Here is a 23,341-nt window from a genome sequence, read left to right on the forward strand (position 1 = left end):
GCGTAGAGATGAGAAATAGGAGCGGGCCAAGGATAGATCCTTGGGGAACAACAGAGGTAACGCAGAGCAGGGGCAGGATGAAAAGCCTTTTCAAGTGATGCTCTGGATACAATAAGATGGATAAAAATGGAACTAAGTCAGAGTTATACTACACAATTGATAACAGTGGAGGGGTTTTAGAGGAGTATGGTGTGGTCAACTGCAACAAATCCTTCACAACCTGTCTGAAGCCTAAGGAAGGAAAGTTTCCCTTTGTCACAGTCATATCAGATGTCATAATAAGATCTGTACTTCTGCTGAATGTTCAGTCTTAAGGCAGGAGAATAAGTGCATTGAGTGGACCGTTAAGATCATTGTGTTTTAATTCATATAACTGTCATCCAGATATGTATAAGGAAACCTCTTGCACACTTGCAGGTAAGATTGGAACAGATGTAGCAGCTGTGTTGTTGTTTTAAATGGTTCCTGATGTTGGAGGGATAATTAGGCTAATAAAAACACATAAGCGCAAGTTTAAGAACACTAGCATGCACTAACTTAAGAGTGAATGATCTTGGACTATGGGAACACTGGCCAGGGCTGTTGCTATAGAAGACAGCTCTGTATGACTAACGAGTATTTTCCACTTTAAAAATACATCTTGAATTTATGAAATGAAGGAAGTCTGTTTTAGGACTTTTGTGAAATTTCAGTCAGTGACAGAATACAGCAGGCCCTGGTGGGAAAGGTATTAAGGAACAGTAGTTCCACTGAGAGGTAGTTATGTTATCAGCAGAGGTCAGGAACAAGATGGCTACCAATGCCAATTTGATGAACAGAGTCATACAACTTTGAGTTGATAATGCAGGTGGCGAGTAGACATAAGGGATTGTTCAGAGTTAGACGAGAGTCACGTGGCTTCAATTTGGTGGGACCATCCTCCTATTTCATGTCCAGAGTCTCATGTTACGAGGCAGTCGTGTCTGACGAATTTATTGGAGTTCTATGAGGATGTGTCTAGGGCGGTGGATAGAGGAGAGCTGGTGGATGTGGTGTTTCTTGATTTTCAGAAGGCGTTTGATAAGGTGCCGCACAAAAGGTTATTACAGAAGGTCAGGGGGCATGGAGTTGGGGGTAGGGTGTTAGCGTGGATAGGGGATTGGCTGTCAAATAGGAGGCAGAGAGTGGGGGTCAATGGGTGCTATTCGGATTGGCGGTTGGTGACTAGTGGAGTGCCCCAGGGGTCGGTGCTGGGGCCTCAGCTATTTACCATTTATATAGATGATCTGGAGGAGGGAACCGAGTGTACGGTGTCGAAATTTGCTGATGACACCAAGATTGGTGGAACGGCAAATTGTGCGGAGGGTGTGGAAAGTCTGCAGAAGGATCTAGATAGGCTGGGCGAATGGGCCAGGAACTGGCAAATGGAATTTAATGTTGGCAAGGGTGAAGTTGTCCACTTTGGTAGGAATAATGGTAGGAAGGACTATTACTTACGTGGCGAAAAACTGCAGCATGTGATGATAAAGGGGGGGCGGTTTAGAACGGAGTTGAGGAAGAATTTCTTCACTCAAAGGGTGGTGAATCTCTGGAATTCTCTGCCTGTTGAAGTGGTGGAGGCTGCCTCGCTAAATATTTTTAAGACGCGGGTTGATGGGTTTTTGATAAGAGAGGGGATTAAGGGTTATGGGGAGAGGGCAGGAATATGGAACTGAGACACGACAGATCAGCCATGATCTTATTGAATGGTGGGGCAGGCTTGAAGGGCTAGATGGCCTACTCCTGATCCTATTTCTTATGTTCTTATCAGGCAACTAAAAGGAGGATAACGTCCATAATTAATAACAAATGAGATCCCATTAGGTCATGATGTGCATTGTTATTGGCTGGAGTTAATGACAGGATGATTACTGACTGATTTGTATTAATGATTATTGGATAATGCCCACCAGAAAGATGGGCAATATAATTTGGTAGATGTATAATTGTCTTCAGGAGGGCATTGTTCTTCAGAGTGATATAGGGCTGCCCGCATTCTATACCTTGAGTGCTGGGCTTTCCTTATATCATTCTTCCATTCTATCATTTGGTTAAATAAAGTCACGTCTTAAATCAGTACACGGCATTCCATGAGTCTCTGCATTAGCTTAAGTTTAGCAATACATAGCCTCGAGAGGAAAACCCCGTCTATATTCCCAGTCAGCGAAGGCAGTAAATTCTTAAAGTCATCATAAGTCAGGATGCACAATTTAAATTGTCAGAGGAATACATTTTTATGTCACCCAAGAAAGGACGGAGGTGCTGTGGAACGCTCCATGAGCTCACTGATTTTGTGTTGATATGGTCTGCGCTGGTTTAACTGGGTGGTTGAAAGAAAGGGAATAAAGAGGTATAAGAAGAGTGGATACGTGGGATTAACATTACTATTTCTGAATGGAATAAGCATCAACACAAAACCATGGCCATCTATGCTCAGTCAAAAAAAGGCATGCAAAAAGATGAAAAGCATCCTTACAGCAATGTCTACAAACAATATGCCATGAAACAAAATATTTTAAAACTTTATAAAAACTACAAGTTACTAGCTGACTTCCTCTGCACAAATACAACAGAGTCAATAGCAGCTGAATATGTCGTTCAAAAGCAGGCTTTTACATATATTGGAGATAACCAAGCTTGCCCCTTGATGAAATGCAGTAGAACAATGTCCCCCAAAATGACATGGGCAGAGGAGTGAATCACTATTTCCTTACTCAACAGGCCACGACTCATACCTTCTCTAGTGTCTGGCGGATCTCCCCTCTGGCAGTGATCTTCACTTTTAAGGCAGCCTCGTATTCATCTTCAGAAAACCGACACCGCTTGGATATACTGCATTCTGCATCTTCAGACTTAGACCTTTTTCGTGGCACAATTTCATCTACAAAGATAGATCAAAATTATTCAGAGCTCTATTTTCTCACCATAGATGCTGTCAGACCAGCTGAGATTTTCCAACAATTTTCTGTTTCAAAATTATTCTGGTTGTTTCTATTTTATTTTTAAATAATAATAAGCCTTGGGCTTACAGCACTATAAAAATTGTGAACTCTGATCTATATTTAGGCATTACTGATTTACCGATCAGATGCTTATGCTCTTGTTGGTGAAGATGAAACGAGTGTGATTCACAAAACCTCACCTTTGGCGGCCTGAACACTGAAAACTGCGCACCAAATGTACAGGATAAACGCTTCTGGTTTAGGATTTTGGCAAGACACATTTGTTAATTGAAGCTCTACCACCAGTTTATGTTGGTGGCCCATTTTCAGGCCTGTGCAATATTTTCATAACTTAAAAACATACTCTATTTGCAAATGGCTACTAAATCCCTGCCCAATCACTCTAGCTATTAAATTACAGTTTCTGGCATTTTTGTTAACAAATCCAGTTTACCTCATTTATTGAACTTCTTTGAACATTGTCTCCCTACTCAATGCACTTCCTTTTCTTTTCATGGAAGCAATTTGAATGGGAAACAAGAGCAGATCGTTGGGAGTGATCATTTGGAAGTTGACATTAAAGACACAATATTGGGTTGGGTATCATTAAATATTACTCAATGGGCATTATTTTACCATTGCGTCGCACCCGAAAACGTGAGGCTATTAATGCGATACGCGATCCGTGCCGTGCAGATTGTCACTTTACCAAAACCCAGGAACGGCGGCAACACAATTCACACCCACTGGTTTTGGGGGGGGGGGGGGGGGGGGGGGGGGGGGGTGCAGTGATGTGTGTAGGTAGTGGGGGGTGGATAAGGGAGACAGCGATGTCTGTGGGTAGTGGGGGGGGTGTGGATAAGGGGGACAATGATGTCTGTGGAAAGCGGAAGGGGGGGGGTGCAAGTGCATAGATAAGGAGGGCAGTGATGTCTATGGAGGCCATCGCTCCCGCTTTCTGCGGCCCGGGAGCTGTCTGACACGGGCGGCCTTTTCAAATTTTTTTCCAACTGCACATGCGCAGTTCAGATCTCCGATCACTTTGTCCGTGCTAAGCCCCACCTACAGCGTGAATGGGACTGGAGATGCTTTTTTTCAGGCTGAGCACGTATGGGAGTGCCTGAAAGCAGATTTCTAAGTCAGATCTGCATTACGCCCAGATTCAGCACTTGGAATGAAAATGGTAAAATTGAGCCCAATGTGTGCCCTACCTATCTTGGGGGTACTTAATGCTGTCACTGGGTACAAAGAAGAAAACCACTCCATACTACAGCACTGCTATCTTATTCCCTTGATGAGCATCAAAGGGAAAGAAAATAGTAATAGTTTTACCACCATCTTATCCCTATTGTTCTTATAAAAGCATGGCTATCAAAAGTAAGCCCATTTGTAACATCCTGGGCTTTACGAAATTCCAAAGGCCTATAATGATTCTTTTCTTGTCCAATCGTTCTACTTAACTTCACAGTTTATAAGACAAGATAGCTGAACAAACCAAGTAAACAAAGAGAAGTCACAAAACTTCCTCCCATTGACAAACTCATGAAAACAGAGGTACATACTTATTTAGATTGGATACACATCAGTGTAAAAACATAAATGTATCTCAGCAATAGGAAGCATCACAAAATTTCACAAGTTTGAAAGAAATGCCAACAAAATTGTAATCATCATCATACGTCTCAGATGCCCCAAAAAGTGTACTTCCCTGAATTTCCATAGGGTGCAAACAATGCCTTTATGTAAGAATGTTACTTAAGAAGCCTAAAAGCTCAATTTTCCCCCAGCTAGAGGATCCTAGAACCAAACAGAATCAATTATTTTGCTTTTTTCATCTCCCTCAATGAGTTGTCAATGCCTTTAAGGAGGCAATCTCCTTAGACTTGACTGGCTGTTCTCAACTATTATTTTGATGGAAGTGACTATTTTTAACAACAGGTTTTCACCGGCTGAAAATAAGCATTAAAGGTTAGTTTTCAGAAAATAAAAAAGACCACCAATATTTTCATAAAAACCCATTTAAAATAAAAGACATACTTGTCATCCAGTCCCCTCAAAGTCCTAATGACATCTGAATGAGCAAATTACATTTCATGATATTTCCAGGATTAATAGCATAAATGTGCAAAGCCACCCATAAAAAGTGACAAATGCATCAAGTACAATCATATTTTATGCTCGATATCCAATAATTATTAACACCTCTTCATCAACTATTGCATGCTAGATCCTATAAAAAAAACTCATTGAAATTATGGACTTAAGAAATATTCTTGTTTTATTCTAATACTAGCTAGCTATACTGTAAATTGGGCAGTTTTATATAACTCACCTAGGACATACAAGAAAGTGAGAGCTAACTTGCAGTGATCTGTGAAGTCAATGACACCCAAAGATTAAATTACTCCCAAAAGGTTATTTTAACATATAACAATGAAGATTTATACTTTATTAATTTTCCTATCAGGGTTCCAGCCTTGGAACCAGGGCATACCATAAAGTTCCACAGGATGAAATATACAATATTTTTGTATTTTAAATCTTATAAAAGTATTTGATTCTTACGAGCATTTCCTTCCAAACGTTGGAGAGCCAAAAAGTAACCGTAAAGAGTAACCTGTGGACATGATGCACTCAGATTTCCAGACAGCATTTGACAAGGTGCCACATTAAAAGTTACTACAAAGTAAGAGGTCATGGTGTAGGGAGTAACACATTAGCATGGATAGAAGCTTGGCTAAAAGAAAACAGTAGACAGAAATCAGTCATTTTCAGGTTGGCAAAATGCAACAAGTGGAACGCCACAGAGATCAATGGTGGGACCTCAACCTTTAACAAACGATATCAATCACTTGGATGAAGGGACTGAATTAATTTGTTGATGGCACAAAGGAAAATAAGTTGTGAAGAGGACACAAGGGATCTGCAAAGGGTTATAGGTAAGTGAAGCAAATGCACAAAACATTTGCCCAATGGTATATAATGTGGGTAAATATGAACCTGTCTACTTTGGCAGAAAGAATAAAAGAGCAGCATTTTATTTAAATGGAGAGATGCAGCAAGTTCAAGGGGCCAAATGGACTATCCCTGCTCTTAAATCATACATAAGAACATAAGAAATAGGAGCAGGAGTAGGCCATCCAGCCCTTCGAGCCTGCCCCGCCATTCAATAAGATCATGGCTGATCTGTCGTGTCTCAGTTCCACATTCCTGCCCTCTCCCCATAACCCTTAATCCCCTCGCTTATCAAAAAACCCATCAACCCGCTTCTTAAAAATATTTAGCGAGGCAGCCTCCACCACTTCAACGGGCAGAGAATTCCAGAGATTCACCACCCTTTGAGTGAAGAAGTTCCTCCTCAACTCCGTTCTAAACCCCCCCCCTTTATCTTGAGACTGTGTCCCCTAGTCCTTTGAGCGGGAAGAGCCTCTCCACCTCTATCCTATCCATCCCATTCATCATCTTATACGTCTCAATGAGATCTCCCCTCATTCTTCTAAACTCTAACGAGCACAAGCCTAGTTTATTCAGCCTCTCCTCATAGCTCAACCCCCTCAACTCCGGCATCAGCCTAGTAAACCTCCTCTGCACTCCCTCCAAGGCCAAAATATCCTTGCGTAAGTATGGTGACCAAAACTGCACACAGTACTCCAGCTGCGGCCTCACCAATGCCCCATACAGCCGCAGCAAGACCTCCCTACTTTTATATTCAATCCCCCTCGCTATGAAGGCCAGCATCCCATTCGCCTTCCTGACCACCTGCAGCACATACGTTGATTTAAAAAATGCATGAATATTAGGGTACTGACTTAGAAGGGATATGGACTCTGCACGGTTGCTGATTATGCACCGTACAGCTGATGCAATGCTCAATCACCTGTGAATTGAATGCAAATTGAATTTGCTATTACCGTTAGGGTCAAATCTCTTTCAAAGCACTATCCTGATGGATGTCATTAAAACTATTTAAACGCAAAACTAGATATAACCATTGCCTTGATTATTTTGAGCTTTTTAAAATAGGGTTCTGTTGGCAATTTATTTGAAGATATGCTGATAGAGCAACAGTCAGAAATAAAAGCTGCTTGCATTCAACTGTGGCATCCAATTTTCACATTGTGAAGGGCTGAATTTATATTTGTGTATGGCTATTCAATGAGCAGGTTACTCAGAACTGTCCTGTACAATCATTTCAGATTCAGTTGTCATCACGTTTTATTCTTAAGGCTGTCTTATTTGTTCTATAAGCACAGATTATTTAGGTTAGACTAGTACCAGAAACCATTCCAGCAATTTACTTGGGAAACAACTTCATAAAGACCAAGCCTGCATTTTAAGGGTTGATTTTTCTAAAATCTGTGCCATTGAGAGAAACATCACTTGCCACTTGTGCATATGGAAAGCATGGGGGTGTGGCACATAATTTTTTAAAAATAAGATGGCATGGCTAGCCTTGTGCATGGCAAAACTCAACCTCGGTGTTGCTGAATGTTCACAATTGCCTACAGACTTGACTGTGCCCAATTATTATCTTCCCCAAACAACAAGAAACCTATCAGTTAAGGAAACCATTTTGGACCATCATATACATGCTAAATCACTTTCAAAGACCGCTGAACCTCACCTATGCTTTTAGTTCCAGCAGTTAAAATCACAAACACGTAGGAATTATTGCCACTGACTACAGCATTCTACTTAATAACATCTGGGGGCTTTATTTGAAGGAATGCTATTGATACAGGTTAGAATAGTTCACTGCTACGGAAGCCAGCAACCTGGACAGATAAAACAGTAAAGGGGATGGTGTTAAGTGAGTAATTCTGGTACTTTACGGAAAGGAGGATACAGATAAAAGATATTCAGATACCATATTATCCTTATGGATCAGTTTTGTGCAACATTTTCTTAAAAAAATACTTACTTGGTTCTTGCTTTTGTCTTGTATCAGATGCTTGCTCTTTATGATCAGTATCTATGAAGCAGAATACAAAGAAAGGCCATTGATTCACTACATTCTTTAACAGTGAAACATCCACTTTGAGGCAGGTATTCTACCTCATTGAAGTGTACAAAATTCTACGGGCTGGACAGAATAGACGCAGAAAGGATATTTTCCCTATTTAGCAGTGGGAAGGGTGGGGGGGGGGGGGGTTCTAGAATCAGGGGACAGTCTCAAAATAAGGGGTAGGCCATTTAGAACTGAGATGAGGAGAGATTTCTTCAGTCAGAGTGTGATGAATCTTTGGAATTCTATATTCCAGAGGGTTGTGGAGATTCATTGACTATGTTCAAAGCATATTTCTAAATATGACTGACATCAAGGGATACAGGGATAGCGTGGAATGATGGCGTTATGGTAGATCATCAGCGACAGGTAGGGGGACAAGTTGCTGTTTTTGTGTTGCATATGGTTGAGTATTTAACAGAAATTTACTATTTTCACCCTTGTTGGGCTCCAAATATCTCCAAACTCTTTCACAATATTTACATTTTACATCTTCACAAGCAGTTTCGAGACCAAGTTATGTTTAAAACAAATTTAATTTTCAAAATGTTTTCATGCTGTTGCCTTAAAACCAAACAAGTCAGCATGGGGAATATCATGATTCACTGACTATTGGACTAATGCAAAGATCTATTATCTCATTTCAGGTCCATTAGTCAAATGAGCTTGTCATCTCATCATGGATGGACGTTGCATAAGAACAGAACTGTGCTTGAAATAAGTCCTAAGTTAGGCTATTAGGTAGGCTTGTGACCAATCCTGTGTGCGTGTGCATCATGTGCATGGTAAGTCAACACACATTCTGACCAGTCGCAACAACAGATGCTCAGTGATAGTTAGTCAGGTCACCTTCCCCCACTATGTTTGATTCTTTCCATCTCATCCACAGAGCTGAAGTTTACTTCTCTGTAGACAAGGAATCAAAAAAAAATCTCTGCAATAAGAGGAAGTGATCCTGGACACTTCTGCAGTCAGGATGGCCTCACTGCGACTGAATGATCTTAGTCAGATCTTATCCAGAATTTGAAAGAGCATATTTCCCATCCTGAAGCCAGACTGTACATTGTGGGAGGAGTGGGGCTTGTAGTAAGTGGAGCTTGATTGGCAAACCACCCTTTTCCCATTCTGTAACTTCATATTGTGTCACATTTCTTGCCACTCTTCTCCAAGGAATGTGACACAATACAAAGACTAATATGCACTTCGAGAGCACCTGGTCTAAGTGGTTAGCCAGTATTTTTCAACTGCAATAGCAGCCAAAGTATTCACCCGCGAGTTGCTCACAGCAAAGCTAATTCTATCCTTGCTTGTACTTTCCAGCAGGAGCTAAGTGGAGTGGCTGGCTGATCCTTTCCTCCATAACCCAGATCCAAATCAAGCAGTGATTTATGTGCTAACAGGAGTTCTGATTTTATACTCTGTAGATGGCATTGCGGTCCTCAGTTATTAGGGAAAATTCACATGACTGTTTTAAAACTGCAGGCTAAGAGTTAATCATGTAAAAGTAAGCTTTAGTTGACTGATACCAAAAGGTACAAAGAAAGATCAACCAATCAAGGCATTAATAAAACTTAGTGCTGCTAATAACATAATAGGGACAGATGAACAAAACAGTGCATGTAGCTGAAAAGGGCAAAAAATCGACAAGACAGTAAAAGCACACATACAAAAATCATCAACAGCCTCCTGCTTTATTTCTCCTAACAATATTTGTAATCAACAGCAAGCATGGGTATGCGGGTTTATTTTACCAAGATCAAGTGTAGTATCAACATGCTGTGCTTGGTTGAAGTCATTAGGTCACATTTTAGCTTCATTTGAAGCAATTTTTCAAAGCAGCATCTCGGCCTTTTCGCTAAGATGCAGATGACATTAAGTCTTGGAGGAGGAGCTATGCCTAATCCAATCAGCTTGGATCATGTAGGTCAACCCCAAGACCGGTGGTGAGAGCCCTGTCTTGTCAGCTTCAAGAGGGAGTCCCCTCAAAAGCTTGTGAGTTTACTATCAAATAAATCGGTTGGACTAAAACCTGGTGTTGTCAGACTTTTTACTATGTTTACCCCCGTCCAACGCCAGCACATCCACATCTTGTCAGCTTGGATCAGGCATGTCTCAACTTGTTGAAACTCTGAATTGGACTTGATTTGTTTAAATTGGAATAAAAACAAAGACAAACAAATGTAGGCTATAAATTAATTCGCAGTTTTATAGGTGGCTGGCAACTTGTAAATCTTTCCTTTCCTTCTCCTAGTGGAGGCCTTTCTTTAGTCATCTAGCCCCCCCACCCTGTGGAAACACCCTGCTTTTGTTATCCCATTCTCCATCTGAAGCACCATTGTACGTTTCTGTATTAAAGGCGCTATTTCAGATGCAAGTTGCTATTATTGCCACTTCGCTCACTTCTCATTCTTCTCTGTTGCTCATCATTCCCACTGCTACTGTATGAGTTATCAATACGGTTATAGTTTAAAAATGTTTTTAAGAACATAAGAACATAAGAAATAGGAGCAGAAGTAGGCCATCTAGCCCTTCGAGCCTGCCCCACCATTCAATAAGATCATGGCTGATCTGTCGCTGCTCAGTTCCACTTTCCCGCCCTCTCCCCATAACCCTTAATCCCCTCTCTTATCAAAAACCCATCAACCCGCGTCTTAAAAATATTTAGCGAGGCAGCCTCCACCACTTCAACGGGCAGAGAATTCCAGAGATTCACCACCCTTTGAGTGAAGAAGTTCCTCCTCAACTCCGTTCTAAACTGTCCCCCTTTTATCTTGAGGCTGTGCCCCCTAGTCCTACTGTCTTTTTTGAGCGGGAAGAGTCTCTCCACCTCTATCCTATCCATCCCATTCATCATCTTATACGTCTCAATGAGATCTCCCTTCATTCTTCTAAACTCTAACGAGTACAAGCCTAGTTTATTCAGCCTCTCCTCATAGCTCAACCCCCTCAACTCCGGTATCAGCCTAGTAAACCTCCTCTGCACTCCCTCCAAGGCCAAAATATCTTTGCGCAGGTGCGGCGCCCAAAACTGCACACAGTACTCCAGCTGCGGCCTCACCAATGCCCTATACAGCTGCAGCAAGACCTCCCTACTTTTATATTCAATCCCCCTCGCTATGAAGGCCAGCATCCCATTCGCCTTCCTGACCACCTGCTGCACCTGCAAGCTGGGTTTTTGCGACTCATGCACAAGGACCCCAAGGTCCCTCTGCACCGTCGCCTGCTGCAGTTTTTCGCCCCGTAAGTAACAGTCCTTCCTACCATTCTTCCTACCAAAGTGGACCACCTCACACTTGCCAACATTAAATTCCATTTGCCATTTCCTGGCCCATTCGCCCAGCCTATCTAGATCCTTCTGCAGACTCTCCACACCCTCCGCACAATTTGCCGTTCCCCCAATCTTCGTGTCATCAGCAAATTTCGACACCCTACACTCGGTTCCCTCCTCTAGATCATCTATATAAATGGTAAAAAGCTGAGGCCCCAGCACCGACCCCTGGGGCACTCCACTAGTCACCATCCGCCAATCCGAACAGCACCCGTTGACCCCCACTCTCTGCCTCCTATTTGACAACCAATCCTCTATCCACGCTAACACCCTACCCCCAACTCCATGTCCCTCGACCTTCTGCAATAACCTCTTGTGATGTACTTTGTCAAACGCCTTCTGAAAATCCAGAAAGACCACATCCACCGGCTCTCCTCTATCCACCGCCCTAGACACATCCTCATAGAACTCCAGTAAATTTGTCAGACACGGCTTCCCTTTAATGAAACTGTGCTGCGTCTGCTCTATCAAGCAATTCCCCTCAAGATGCCTCGCAATTTCCTCCTTAATGACAGATTCTAACATTTTTCCTACCACAGACGTTAAACTAACCGGCCTCTAATTCCCCACCTTTTGCCTGGCACCCTTCTTGAACAACGGCGTAACATTAGCCGTTTTCCAATCATCCGGCACTTCCCCGAATCCAGCGACGTCTGGAAAATAACCACCAAGGCATCCACTATCACCTCCGCCATTTCTTTCAGAACCCTCGAATGCATTCCATCCAGTCCTGGGGACTTGTCCACAATCAGCCCCTCCAGTCTGTCGAGCACCGCCTCTCTAGTAACAGTAATGTCATTAAGACCCTCCAGTCCTACCACCTTTCCATCGCTAACACCCGGCAAATTATTCACGTCCTCCTCCGTGAAGACAGAAACAAAAAAGTTATTCAATACCTTAGCCATATCCCCATCCCCTACCACTAGGTCCCCTTTCTCATCCTCTAAAGGACCAACGTTCACCCTAGCCAGCCTCTTCCTTTTTATATATTTATAAAAACTCTTGCTATCCTTTTTTATATTAAGCGCTAGCCCAGCTTCATACTTTCTCCTACCCTTCTTTATCAACTTCTTTGTCAATCTTTGTTGACATTTAAACCTCTCCCAATCCTCTTCTCGCCCACTACTCTTAGCTACTCTAAACGCCTCCGCTTTTAATTTAACACTTTCCTTCACCTCCTTCGTTATCCACGGCTTATTACCTCTCCTCCTACTATCCTTTTTGACCATCGGAATAAATTTCTGCTGAGCACCAAGAAAGATCTCCTTAAAGATCCTCCACTGCTCCTCAACAGACCCTCCCTCCAACGCGCTCCCCCAGTCCACATTCGCCAATTCTTCTCTCATCCTACCGTACTCCCCTCCATTCAAACAAAGGACGCGTGTCCGGGAACCCACTTTCTCCTCCTCCATCTGCACCAGAAACTCCACCATACAATGATCACTCTCCCCAACAGGATCCTTCACCACAAGGTCCCTAAACTGATCAAAGGAAAATAACCTAACGTTGAGAAATGGAGCTCGTTCATCATTTTTGCAAACCCTAAAACATTCATATCATCTCTTAAGAGTAAAACTGTTTCTATTCTGCCCTAAATGCACAACCTCAAAAAACCACACCTGCATTGCGCAATTCCCACATCTACATATCACCATCGTTGAAGCCAAATTATGGAGTAGCCACTCAGAACTGAATTGAAACAGTGCAACAAAACTCAGGGCATTTGTAACTGATGAAATCAGGCCTAACAAGTGAAAGAGCAACCAGCCCCATTTAAATCTAGCATCCAATTACATCCAAAATATTTTCAGCAAAAGGCAATGTAGCATGGCACCAAGTGAGCATACCTGGAACATCATTTTTTGGTACCAGCTCTTCATTTTCTGTTTTATTCTCAATTACTGGCTCATCCTCATCTGATAAAACGAGGAATGCTTCCTCTGGCAAGTTGCCATTGCACTCCTCTTTTGTTGGAGAACTGCATGGGGATGTGTCCATCTGTTCTTCCTGCAAGTCTTTTAACGGACTGTCCTTTGGTGCTGGGGAATCCACTACAGGAACAATTCCTTGATTACAGGATAATTCTTTGTCCTTCTCTGGGGCCAATTTCTCCAAAATTGGGATTATTTCTTCAATTTCCAGTTGGTTGTTCTCTGCTGATTTGTTCTCACCTAATTTGTCTTTTGTTGCAATCTCACTTTCAGTCTCTGCACACTCCATTTTAGAACTTTCACAATCATTTTTCTCCTGCACAGATTCTATGCTACTCGTTATTGCCTCTTCACTAATGTCCAATGAACTTTCATGGTCTTCCTTTTCTCTCACAGAGGAAGAGGAAGACTGTAACTTAAGGCTACTTTCATCTAGTATTTCCTGACTCCTGCTGTCACCAACAGAAGGTGGTCTTTCCTTATCTGAAAGGCTCTGAGAATCAGAACATGATTTATCTGCAATTAAAGAATCCTGCTTCAACTCAGCAGACTCTGATTCCACAGTGTCATCTCTTTTGCTCTCAACATCTGCCAAAATTTGGTTTCCTGTGCTCCCAGTAGAAATCTGTTCATCTTTAGCAACTGGGGCTGCTGAGTCCATCTTTTCATCTTGTGAGGTGAAATCCTTATTTTCATTAAGACATTTTTCAGCAAAGTTTAGTTCAGGTGTATGTGTGATACTAAGTTCATCAATGGCATTGCCTTGCAGTTCCTCAGGTCCCAGCCTCACATCATTAATACTATCAATATCAGCATCATCCATGCAGTTAGTATTTAGTGAGGCTTTATTGTCACAATCTCCATTTTCATGTCTACCATTACACAGTTTTGTTTTGGTCTCTTCATTTGCTTTTAAAAGTTCCCCTCTGCTTTTGTAGATAGCCTCTAACTGCTGTCGGTCACTTGCACGCATCGTTTTTCTGGCTTTGAAGACTTTTTTTGGAAGCTCTTCACTAGTATCCATCTCAGAATTCCTGAAAGCAAGAGAATTAAAAGAACTGTGAGTTAAGACTCATATAGCAAACAAACATCAGGTAATTAAATCAATAGCTGCACACCAAATAGTTATTTTTGGCAGGACAAATAAAAATCCCCAGCACACTAGACCTGCCAAAAGATAGTGATTTTCCAAAGAATCTTCCTATTATTTGATACATATTCCATTACCTACAGTAACCTATGTTTAAATGACAAAATAATCTCAGTAAAATCAAATGAATCTTAGTAAAATTATTTTAAAATTACCAAGTTAAAGTCCACGTGATTTAGAACCAATTATTCACAGTTTTAACCTAGTGACAGCTACTGGAATTATATTTTCAACATGTACCACATACATTTGCGTTAAATCAATACAGATCTCTATGTACTCAAGGCAAATCAGAAATTTTAAGGTTGAGCATTATTTATGCATATTTAAAATCATCAGGTTTTATTTCCATGATCAAACTCTTAACATACAATGTTCTGATATGAAATCAGAGCAAAAAAATGTGATAAATCACAGTAACAACAAGGGGTACAGGGTGGCAATGACAAACAATACATTTGATTTTCCTTTTTCTGAAGCATGAATTTACATGCTTACTTTAAGGAATGAAAACAGCTACAATTATTTACAAAGTGTACATTTAAATTTAAACTTAATATTGGAATATAGAAACACACCTGTGGTTGCCTCAAGGGGCTGGTGTTCTCTGACTCACTGCACTCCTCGTGGTTATGGTGCTCCCATGACCATGTTAAATAGGAAACCCTTCTTGCTAGGCTGGTTACAATGAAGTGGTTTGCTAAACTAATTCAAAAGTCTTTACAAGTCAGCTAGTTAATGTAGGAGTCGCATGGAAGGCCAGATCAGGTAGGGAGAGCAGGCTCTCTTCCACCAACTTCCAATCAAAGACATTTCAGGTAGTGGCAACAGGCTCTCTTCCACTCCAACCCCCCAGCCTCCAGAAGACATTGGTGATGCTGTTGAGATATCACAACAATCCCAAAGCTTTCATGGTTCTTTTTCCTGGTAAGAAGTCTCACAACACCAGGTTAAAGTTCAACAGGCTGGACTTTAATCTGTGAGACTTCTTATTGTGCTTACCCCAATCCAACGCCGGCATCTCCACATCATGTCTTTTTTCTGGTGCTAAACATTTCCTGTTGATTAAATGTTTCAGTACAATTTCAGACTACGCAAAATATTCTTTACGACAATTTTGGATTTACAGACTGTCTGATTACTTTCCTTTTCGGCTCACCTCCTGTTGTGCATGCACAAAATTCAAATATTATTAGAAGGACATTCAAGTAGGGAGAAAGAAAAGGCACATTCAATATTAAATGTTAGAGCAACATGGTGGCATAGTGGAGTTTGCACATTCTCCCGTGTTTGTGTGGGTTTCCTCTGGGTGCTCCAGTTTCCTTTCTCAGTCCAAAGATGTGCAGGTTAGGTGAATTGGCCATTCTAAATTGACCCTCAGTGTTCCATGATGTGTATGTTACGTGGATTAGCCATAGGAAATGTGTGGGGTTACAAGGAGGTGGTCTGGTAAGATACTCTTATCAGAGAGTTGATGCAGAATCACATTAGGCCAGAACAGATAAGAACAGCAGATTTCCTTTGCTAAAAGGACATTAGTGAACCAGATGGGTTTTACAGACAATCAACAACGGTTTCATGGTCGCCAGGAGATTCTTAATTCCACATTTCTTTTAATTGAATTCAGATTCCACCATTTGCTGTGGTGGGATTCAAACCCAGGACCTCAGAACATTAGCAGAGATAGCGATAACACCACTAGGCCATAACCTCTTATGCACTGTAAGGATTCTATGCTTGTATCAATCCTCTCTCACCTTCAAATATCTCAAAACCTGCAGAAGATTTTCACTATTCTTCTCCTTTCCGTCTTTATCACATCACTTTGCAACCTAACACAATTTGCCCCTTTTGAGCCTTCATTTTTGTTACATATTCATACTCAAAATCATCTTAATGACCCTGCGTGACATCACTTCCATTACTGCAATATTCTTCCAAAAGTGTGCAAAGTTTTCACAGTAGCCCAATTACGAACAAACTAAGTTTTACATAGATTCATCAGTACAACTCAATGAGGACAGATCATAGAAACTCTATGAATCTTTTGCAGTGCTCGATAACACTGATATCCCGTTCACCAGCTCTGTCGAACTCAAACTCAAACATCCACCAAATAAAGAACATAGGAAACAAAATAGGGTCAACCCAAATTAAATCGGCCTTGCATCTAGACTCTCAGTTCAAACCAATCTGGACTTGCAGTAGAACTCATTGTCACCCATTTTAAGACAGACATCTAAAAGTAGGGAAACCTGGCCAGCAGGACTGGAATGTGGCCAATTGTAACAGGATTCCAGTCACTGCTGATTCATCAGTTCCAACCTGTTCCAATTCATGTTTTGTCTATTTCATTTTGTAATTTATGAGCAGACATCTCAGGTCATTATAGATGGTGAAGAAGTAGAATAATATTTTGCCACTATATCCTTTTTAGTGACACAGCCCATGTCACAAAATAAGTACTGCCTTTCACAAGTGGTTAGCACTTGTATAATTTCATTGTTGCAGCTGAGTAGCTCATGAATGGCTCAGGCCTTATCCAGTTAGCAACTGAGACTTACATTCTGGGATTGATCCCTGGTCTGTAGCCAAGAAAAGTGAAGTAGCACTTCATATTCTCAGCCCTGGACTGCCCAAAGGAAAGGCTGTGCTTGCTGACATTGCAACTGCAAAGGGCATATGTGCAGCTGCAGTGCCTGTAATGTCACTGCCAACAATGTCTGCACCAAAAATGGCAAAAACTTAAATTCATAATTGAACACTGTTTGCTATCTTCTGCTTGCTGCCCCAACCCCTCACTGTCTTGCTTGCCATCCCTACGCTTTTTCTGCCCTTCTTCTAAGCCCTTGTTCACAGCTCCTTCAAAACCACAACCTCTAACCAAGAAGGAAACAGATGCAAAGGAGCATTACCAACTGCAAGTTTCTCTCCAAACTACACACCATCTCCACTTGGAACTAAAATTGCTGTTCCTTCATCATCATGGGATCAAAATCCTGGAACTGCTTTCTCAGCAGCATTGTGGGTGTACCTGCAGTAGCCTGAGGTGCTAGTTAGGTGCAATGGCCATGCTAAGTTCTCCCTCGGTGTATCTGAGCAGGGGCTGGAGCATGGCGACTAGGGGATTTTCATAGTAACTTCATTGCAGTGTAAATATAAGCCTACTTCACTAATAAATAAACTTATAAAAAATATGGTGACTCAAAAGGTATGGTCTCAGAATGACCATGGAGCTTCATTTTGCTACTACCACCAGCATTTGTACAAAAGATCAAGTTTTCAATTTCTATTTCTCATTCAAATGTCTGCAATTTTGAAATTAATTATTTCATTGGATATAATTCAAAAATATTTTTGTTAGTTGTACATATAACCAACAGGTTCTCTGAATTTGCTGTGTGTTTAACACAAATGGCAGAATAGATGGAATCACATCAGCCTTTCCAATCTTCTCCACCATTCAATCCACCAACTGATCCTATTACCAACATTCTGAATCTTAGGCTTGTTGAAATTCTAACAGTAGAGTCCTAAATGTACAAAACTATCTTTTCCACTTTTATTTAACAGTTCCATGACTGACATTTCTTCGCTAGTTGCTTATTATTTTTCAATTCTTGCACTCTGTTGTTGATTTCCACTCGAATTAATTAAGCAACGTGAGATGAATTGACTGAAAACTCAGCCAGTAATAACTGGAGCGTAGCGAGGAAGTAGCATAATGGTGTTCATGGTCAGGGATATTTTGCTTCTACTCCAGTTTGATTGAGTGATCTGCAGGTTCTGCCACAAGTGAGGCGTGTGTTGCTTGGAGAGTCAATTTGAGAAGTTGTTTGATGGCTTCTGCACTCTGTTATTCTGATCATTGCAGTTTTAAATCCTGACACCATTTTCTCTTTGGAAATGGATTTGTGTGGTTTACATTCTCACAACCCTGTCTCACCAACTGTTCAAAAACCCGTTTGGTGAGTAGCCACATTCTTCAATGACTCTCTTCAAATGTGCAAAGAATTTACCAGCTGCTCCTGTGCTGGCACTAGCCACTTCACCAGTGACTATATTGTGCCGATTGGAAAGCCTCTTGAAATGTTTGGACCATTCATAACTAGCATGGATATTTGCTGACTGGATGCTCACCCTGCTCATCCTCTAAACTTTCATACAAGTATTTGGCTTTTGCTTGGATGACCAAACTAAGATGATTTTGATCTTCGATCCAGAGTGCCATGAGTCTACGTTCTCTCATTATGACGCTTCAAGTCCAACTCATATTGGCAACTGAAGCTTCAACACTTTGTTCCTACCGACACTGGCGGTAGCCCATGCACTCTACTAACAACGATTGTTTATTTCTGGCCTTAAGATACATTAAAAACTCAAATTTTCTGCTTGGATTATAGTTTTATTTGTTTCCTTAGCAGCAGCAGACCCACTACCATCACCTGTGGGCATTTCTAATTGTTGTTTAGGAACGATTCTGAGGGATTGCAGCACTAAATTGCATCTGAAACAATCTCAAAAGGTCTTTAAAATGGCCTCTCTGCCTTTTAGCAAATGTCTTTCATTGTCATTAAAGTGGTCTCTCTGCCTCACCTACTGCAGAGGCAAATAAAGGTCAGACTTGGGTCTCCAAAATTAATAAGATTACAGAGTCAGTGCAGGCACTGCATTCTGTATCTTTCATCACGGGACACGGTGGACAGAGTACCCTTCATTGTCCAGTACTTCCCCAGAGCAGAGAAGCTACGACATCTTCTCCCGAACCTTCAACATGTCATTGATGAAGACGAACATCTCGCCAAGGCCATTCTCACACCCCCACTTCTTGCCTTCAAACGACTGCACAACCTCAAACAGACCACTGTCTGCAGCAAACTACCCAGCCTTCAGGAGAAGAGAGACCATGACACCGCACAACCCTCCCACAGCAACCTCTGCAAGACGTGCCAGATTGATATGGATGCCATCATTTCACGTGAGAACACCATCCACCAGGTACACGGTACATGTTCTTGCAACTCAGCCAACGTTGTCTACCTGATACGCATGATGTAGAGATGCCAGTGTTGGATTGGGGTAAACACAGTAAGAAGTCTCACAACACTAGGTTAGAGTCCAACCAGTTTATCCGATAGTAATCTCACAAGCTTTCGGAAACGGTGTTCCTTCATCAGGTGCGTGGAAGGCTTGCATGCTGAATCAGTGTTCTGTAAACTGTGTGTGACTCTATATGCCCTTCTCTGATCAGAACCTTCCACACACCTGACGAAGGAACACCATTTCTGAAAGCTAGTGAGATTACTATCAAATAAACTTGTTGCACTCTAACCTGGTGTTGTGAGACTTCTTACTGTGTTTATCCCAGTCCAACACTGGCATCTCTACATCATGCGTATCAGGTAGACAACGTTGACTGAGCTGCAAGAACATGTACCGTGTACCTGGTGGACTCTAACCTGGTGTTGAGAGACTTCTTACTGTGTTTACCTGATACACTGCAGGAAAGGATGCCCCAAGGCATGATACATTGGGGAGACCATGCAAACACTATGACAATGGATGAATGAACACCACTCGACAATCACCAGGCAAGAGAGTGTTCTCTTCCTGTTGGGGAACACTTCAGTGGTCACGGGCATTGAGCCTCTGATCTTCGGATAAAAGTGTTCTCCAGGGCGGCATTCACGACACACGACAGCGCAGAGACTGATAGCCAAGTTCTGCACACATGAAGACAGCCTCAACCGGGATCTTGGGTTCACGTCACACTATTTGTAACCCCCCATGACTTGCCTAGACTTGCAAAATCTCATTAACTGTCCTGTCTGGAGACAACATACAACTCTTTAACGCTCTCTCCACTCACATTGTCTGTACCTTTAAGACTTGATTACCTGTAAAGACTCGCATTCCAATCGTTACTTTGTAAATTGAATTTGTGTCTTTATATGTCCTGTTTGTGAATAGAACTCCCATCCACCTGATGAAGGGGCAGCGCTCCAAAAGCTAGTGGCTTTTGCTACCAAATAAATCTGTTGGACTTTAACCTGGTGTTGAGAGACTTCTTCCTTATAATCTCCATGGAGGGCAGGCACAAAACATTCAATTCATCCACTATTTTCTCAATTCCTATTAACTCCCAGGCTCTCGAGGATCCACGCTCACTGTAGTTACTCTTTTCCTTTTTAAACAGCTATAGAAACTGTTGTTTCTATATTTCCAGAAATCTTTCTCTACAATGCTAATTTCACACTCATTTTTTGCTTTTTCATATTCAGTCCAATCTTCTGACCTGACGCTTATCTTTGTAGAATTATATGCTTTTTCCTTCAATTTGATACTTTTTTTAAAGCTTAGTACAGAATGCGATCCTTTAGACTTTCTTTTTCAGTGGAATGCATCTTTTCTGATTATTCAGAAATATCACCTTTAAATGTCTGCCTCTGTGTCTCAAAACCTATCCCTTAATCTGGTTCCCAGTTCACTTTTAGACAACTCAGTCTTCACGTTGTCATAATTGCCCTCATTTAAGTTTAAAACACAGCTTTTATGAAAACTATACTTAGCTTGTTGGGAAGCAGTGATTGGAAACTTCAACTCGACAGACCTTGGACTTTCTGCACATGCACAGTTTTGTCATTTAAAAGTTATCTGGCCCAGGACAAGTCCAACAATCTTGCTTGTAAGAGGAGTAAAAAGGGGAAATGGTGTGAAAGCAAAGTCTGGTGGCCAGATGCAGAATGCCATTGGTGCTAAGTGCTTTTTAAAAAAAAACTATTTAATGGGATTTGCGTGTCACTGGCTAGGCCAGAAGTTATTGTCCATCTTGAATTGCCCTCAAAGTGGTGGTGCTGAGCTGCCTTCATGAGCCGCTGCAGTTCATGTGATGTAGGTAACCCACAGTGCTTTTAAGACGAAAGTTCTGGTATTTTGATGCAGCAACAGTGAAGGAATGGCAATGTAGTTCTGAGTCAGGATGTTGTATGGCTTGGAGGGGAACTTGCAGGTAGTGTTCCTCAAGCTGAATGCAATATTTAACCATATTATGATCACTACTATCCAGAAAACACCTTCATATTAACTAATCTTGTCACATTGTAATTTATCAGATTCAAACAACCTGCTCCCTGGTTGGTGCTAAAACGTGTTTCTCTAAGATAATCACAAAAAAAACTATAATCTCATTATCCAGTTCAAAAAGGCAGCTCACCAGCACCTTCCATTAGGCAAGTAGGGATGGGAAATAGCCAAGCAGCAACGTCCACATGCTATAAATGTTTTTAAAACTGTACAACAAATGTCAAATTCAACCAAAACAGATTCCACTGATTTCTCAACAACTCACCCAATCATCAGTAATACCATTGTCAAGTAATCTTACTAAAACACCATCCTTCTTTCATGAAAGATTCCATTGGTGAAGATGTCTCCTTGGAATTCTGTCCGAACATCACTCCAGTCGACAGCTTCGGTAATAGCCTGCCTTGTAGGGTTTCAGTGTAGTCTTCTGAGACTCCATTCTCCTGCATTCCCAAGTACTCACTCAAGCACCAGCTTGACCATAATCTTATCTCTTTGGCCATACTGAGCACAACACTGCTGTTCAAATGGGTACTTTTTGCACCATAGGCCTGCAGTACAGAGTCACACCAACCTGCTGCTCCCTAATTGGATATTCAGGATTTCTCCTGAACCGTGTTTGACTACTAGGGCCTCTCCCAAGCCTAATGCTTTCTCTGATTGGAGCCTTTTCCTCTGCTCTTTTACTCTAATTCGGACTCTCCCTGTTCTAGGCCCAACCACTTCCAGCTGCTTCACCAACGACATTCCCTTCATTGCAAGGTCAGTGGGGATGTTCTTCATTTGTGAAGACTCATACTGAAGCAGTCCATGCCCATATGCAGCAAAACCTGGGCAACATTCAGGCTTGGAGGCTGATAAGTGGCAAGTAAGATTTTTTTCACACAAGTGCCAGGCTTTGATCATATCCAACAAAACAGACTCCAACATCTCCCCTTGGACATTCAGTGTGATTACCATTGCTGAATGGTCACTATCAGTATCCTGGGGGTTGCCATTGATCAGAAACAGAAGTAGACCAGCCATATAAATACAAGAGCAGGTGGGAGGCTCAGAATTCAGTGGAGAGTATCTTGTTTTTGGGAGTCAGAAGACGTGTCCAAAGTCTACAAGGCACAAGTCGAATACTTCCAACTTGCCTGGATGAATGTATGTCAAACATTTGGGAAGTACGTTCAACACCATCCAGGATACAACAGCCTACTTGCTTGGCACCCCATACTCCACCAACAACATCGTGGCAACATCTGATGTACTGCAGAACTCACCAAGGCTCCTTTGGCACCACCTTTCAAACCCGCAAGCTCTATCGCCTAGAAGGACAAGGGCAGCAAATGCATGGGAACACTACCTGCAAGTTCCCCTCCAAGCCATACACCATCCTGACTCAGTACTACATTGCCCACACATTTAGCTCTTAACCTGATTATTTTATGCCAATTTGCTCATGATTAAGGTAGTAATCCAGAGATCAGAGCCTTAAAAGGTTCTGCTTTATAAATTTAGCCTCCAACTGCCCATTCTCCCTTGGAAATGTATTTTCCTAGTTCTACTTGTATTACAAAAAAAACAAAGAACAACACAGCACGGGAAACAGGCCCTTCGGCCCAACGAGCCCGCGCCGCCGTCCCATTGTCTCAGTGACCTATTCATGATTTTAGTCTACGTCTAATGTGCGAGGATCAGGGAGGTCCAATATAGGGACAATTTGTTACCCAATCAATCAGCCTAAAAGCGCATCTTTGGGATGTGGGAGGAAACCGGAGCACCCGGAGGAAACCCACGCAACCACGGGGAGAACGCGCAAACTCCCACAGACACAGGCCCAAATCCATGTGTCCGCACAGCAACAGAGATAGTCTCTGAGCTGTCATGTTGCCCTCG

The 23,341-nt window shown here is 41.9% G+C and overlaps 1 protein-coding gene across 14 annotated transcripts in view; it reads right to left on the minus strand.

Annotated features, from left to right (window-relative positions):
* Positions 1–23,341, minus strand: part of LOC145361758 (activating transcription factor 7-interacting protein 1-like) — a 165,182-nt gene that overhangs the window by 66,242 nt on the left and 75,599 nt on the right. For all 14 annotated transcript variants that reach the window (XR_013889862.1, XM_080217701.1, XM_080217703.1 and 11 more), the window contains 3 exons: positions 13,141–14,258; positions 7,882–7,932; positions 2,754–2,899 (listed from right to left, as the gene is read on the minus strand). Coding sequence is in view for 13 of the 14 variants with exons in the window: in XM_080217701.1 (XP_080073827.1) it covers positions 2,754–2,899; positions 7,882–7,932; positions 13,141–14,258 (1,315 nt within the window). In the remaining variant the exon portion in view is untranslated. The remainder of the gene's footprint in view (positions 1–2,753; positions 2,900–7,881; positions 7,933–13,140; positions 14,259–23,341) is intronic.

The sequence above is a fragment of the Carcharhinus amblyrhynchos genome, chromosome 35 (assembly GCF_965287045.1).
Source record: "Carcharhinus amblyrhynchos chromosome 35, sCarAmb.v2.hapA, whole genome shotgun sequence".
Taxonomy (NCBI): Eukaryota; Metazoa; Chordata; class Chondrichthyes; order Carcharhiniformes; family Carcharhinidae; genus Carcharhinus; species Carcharhinus amblyrhynchos.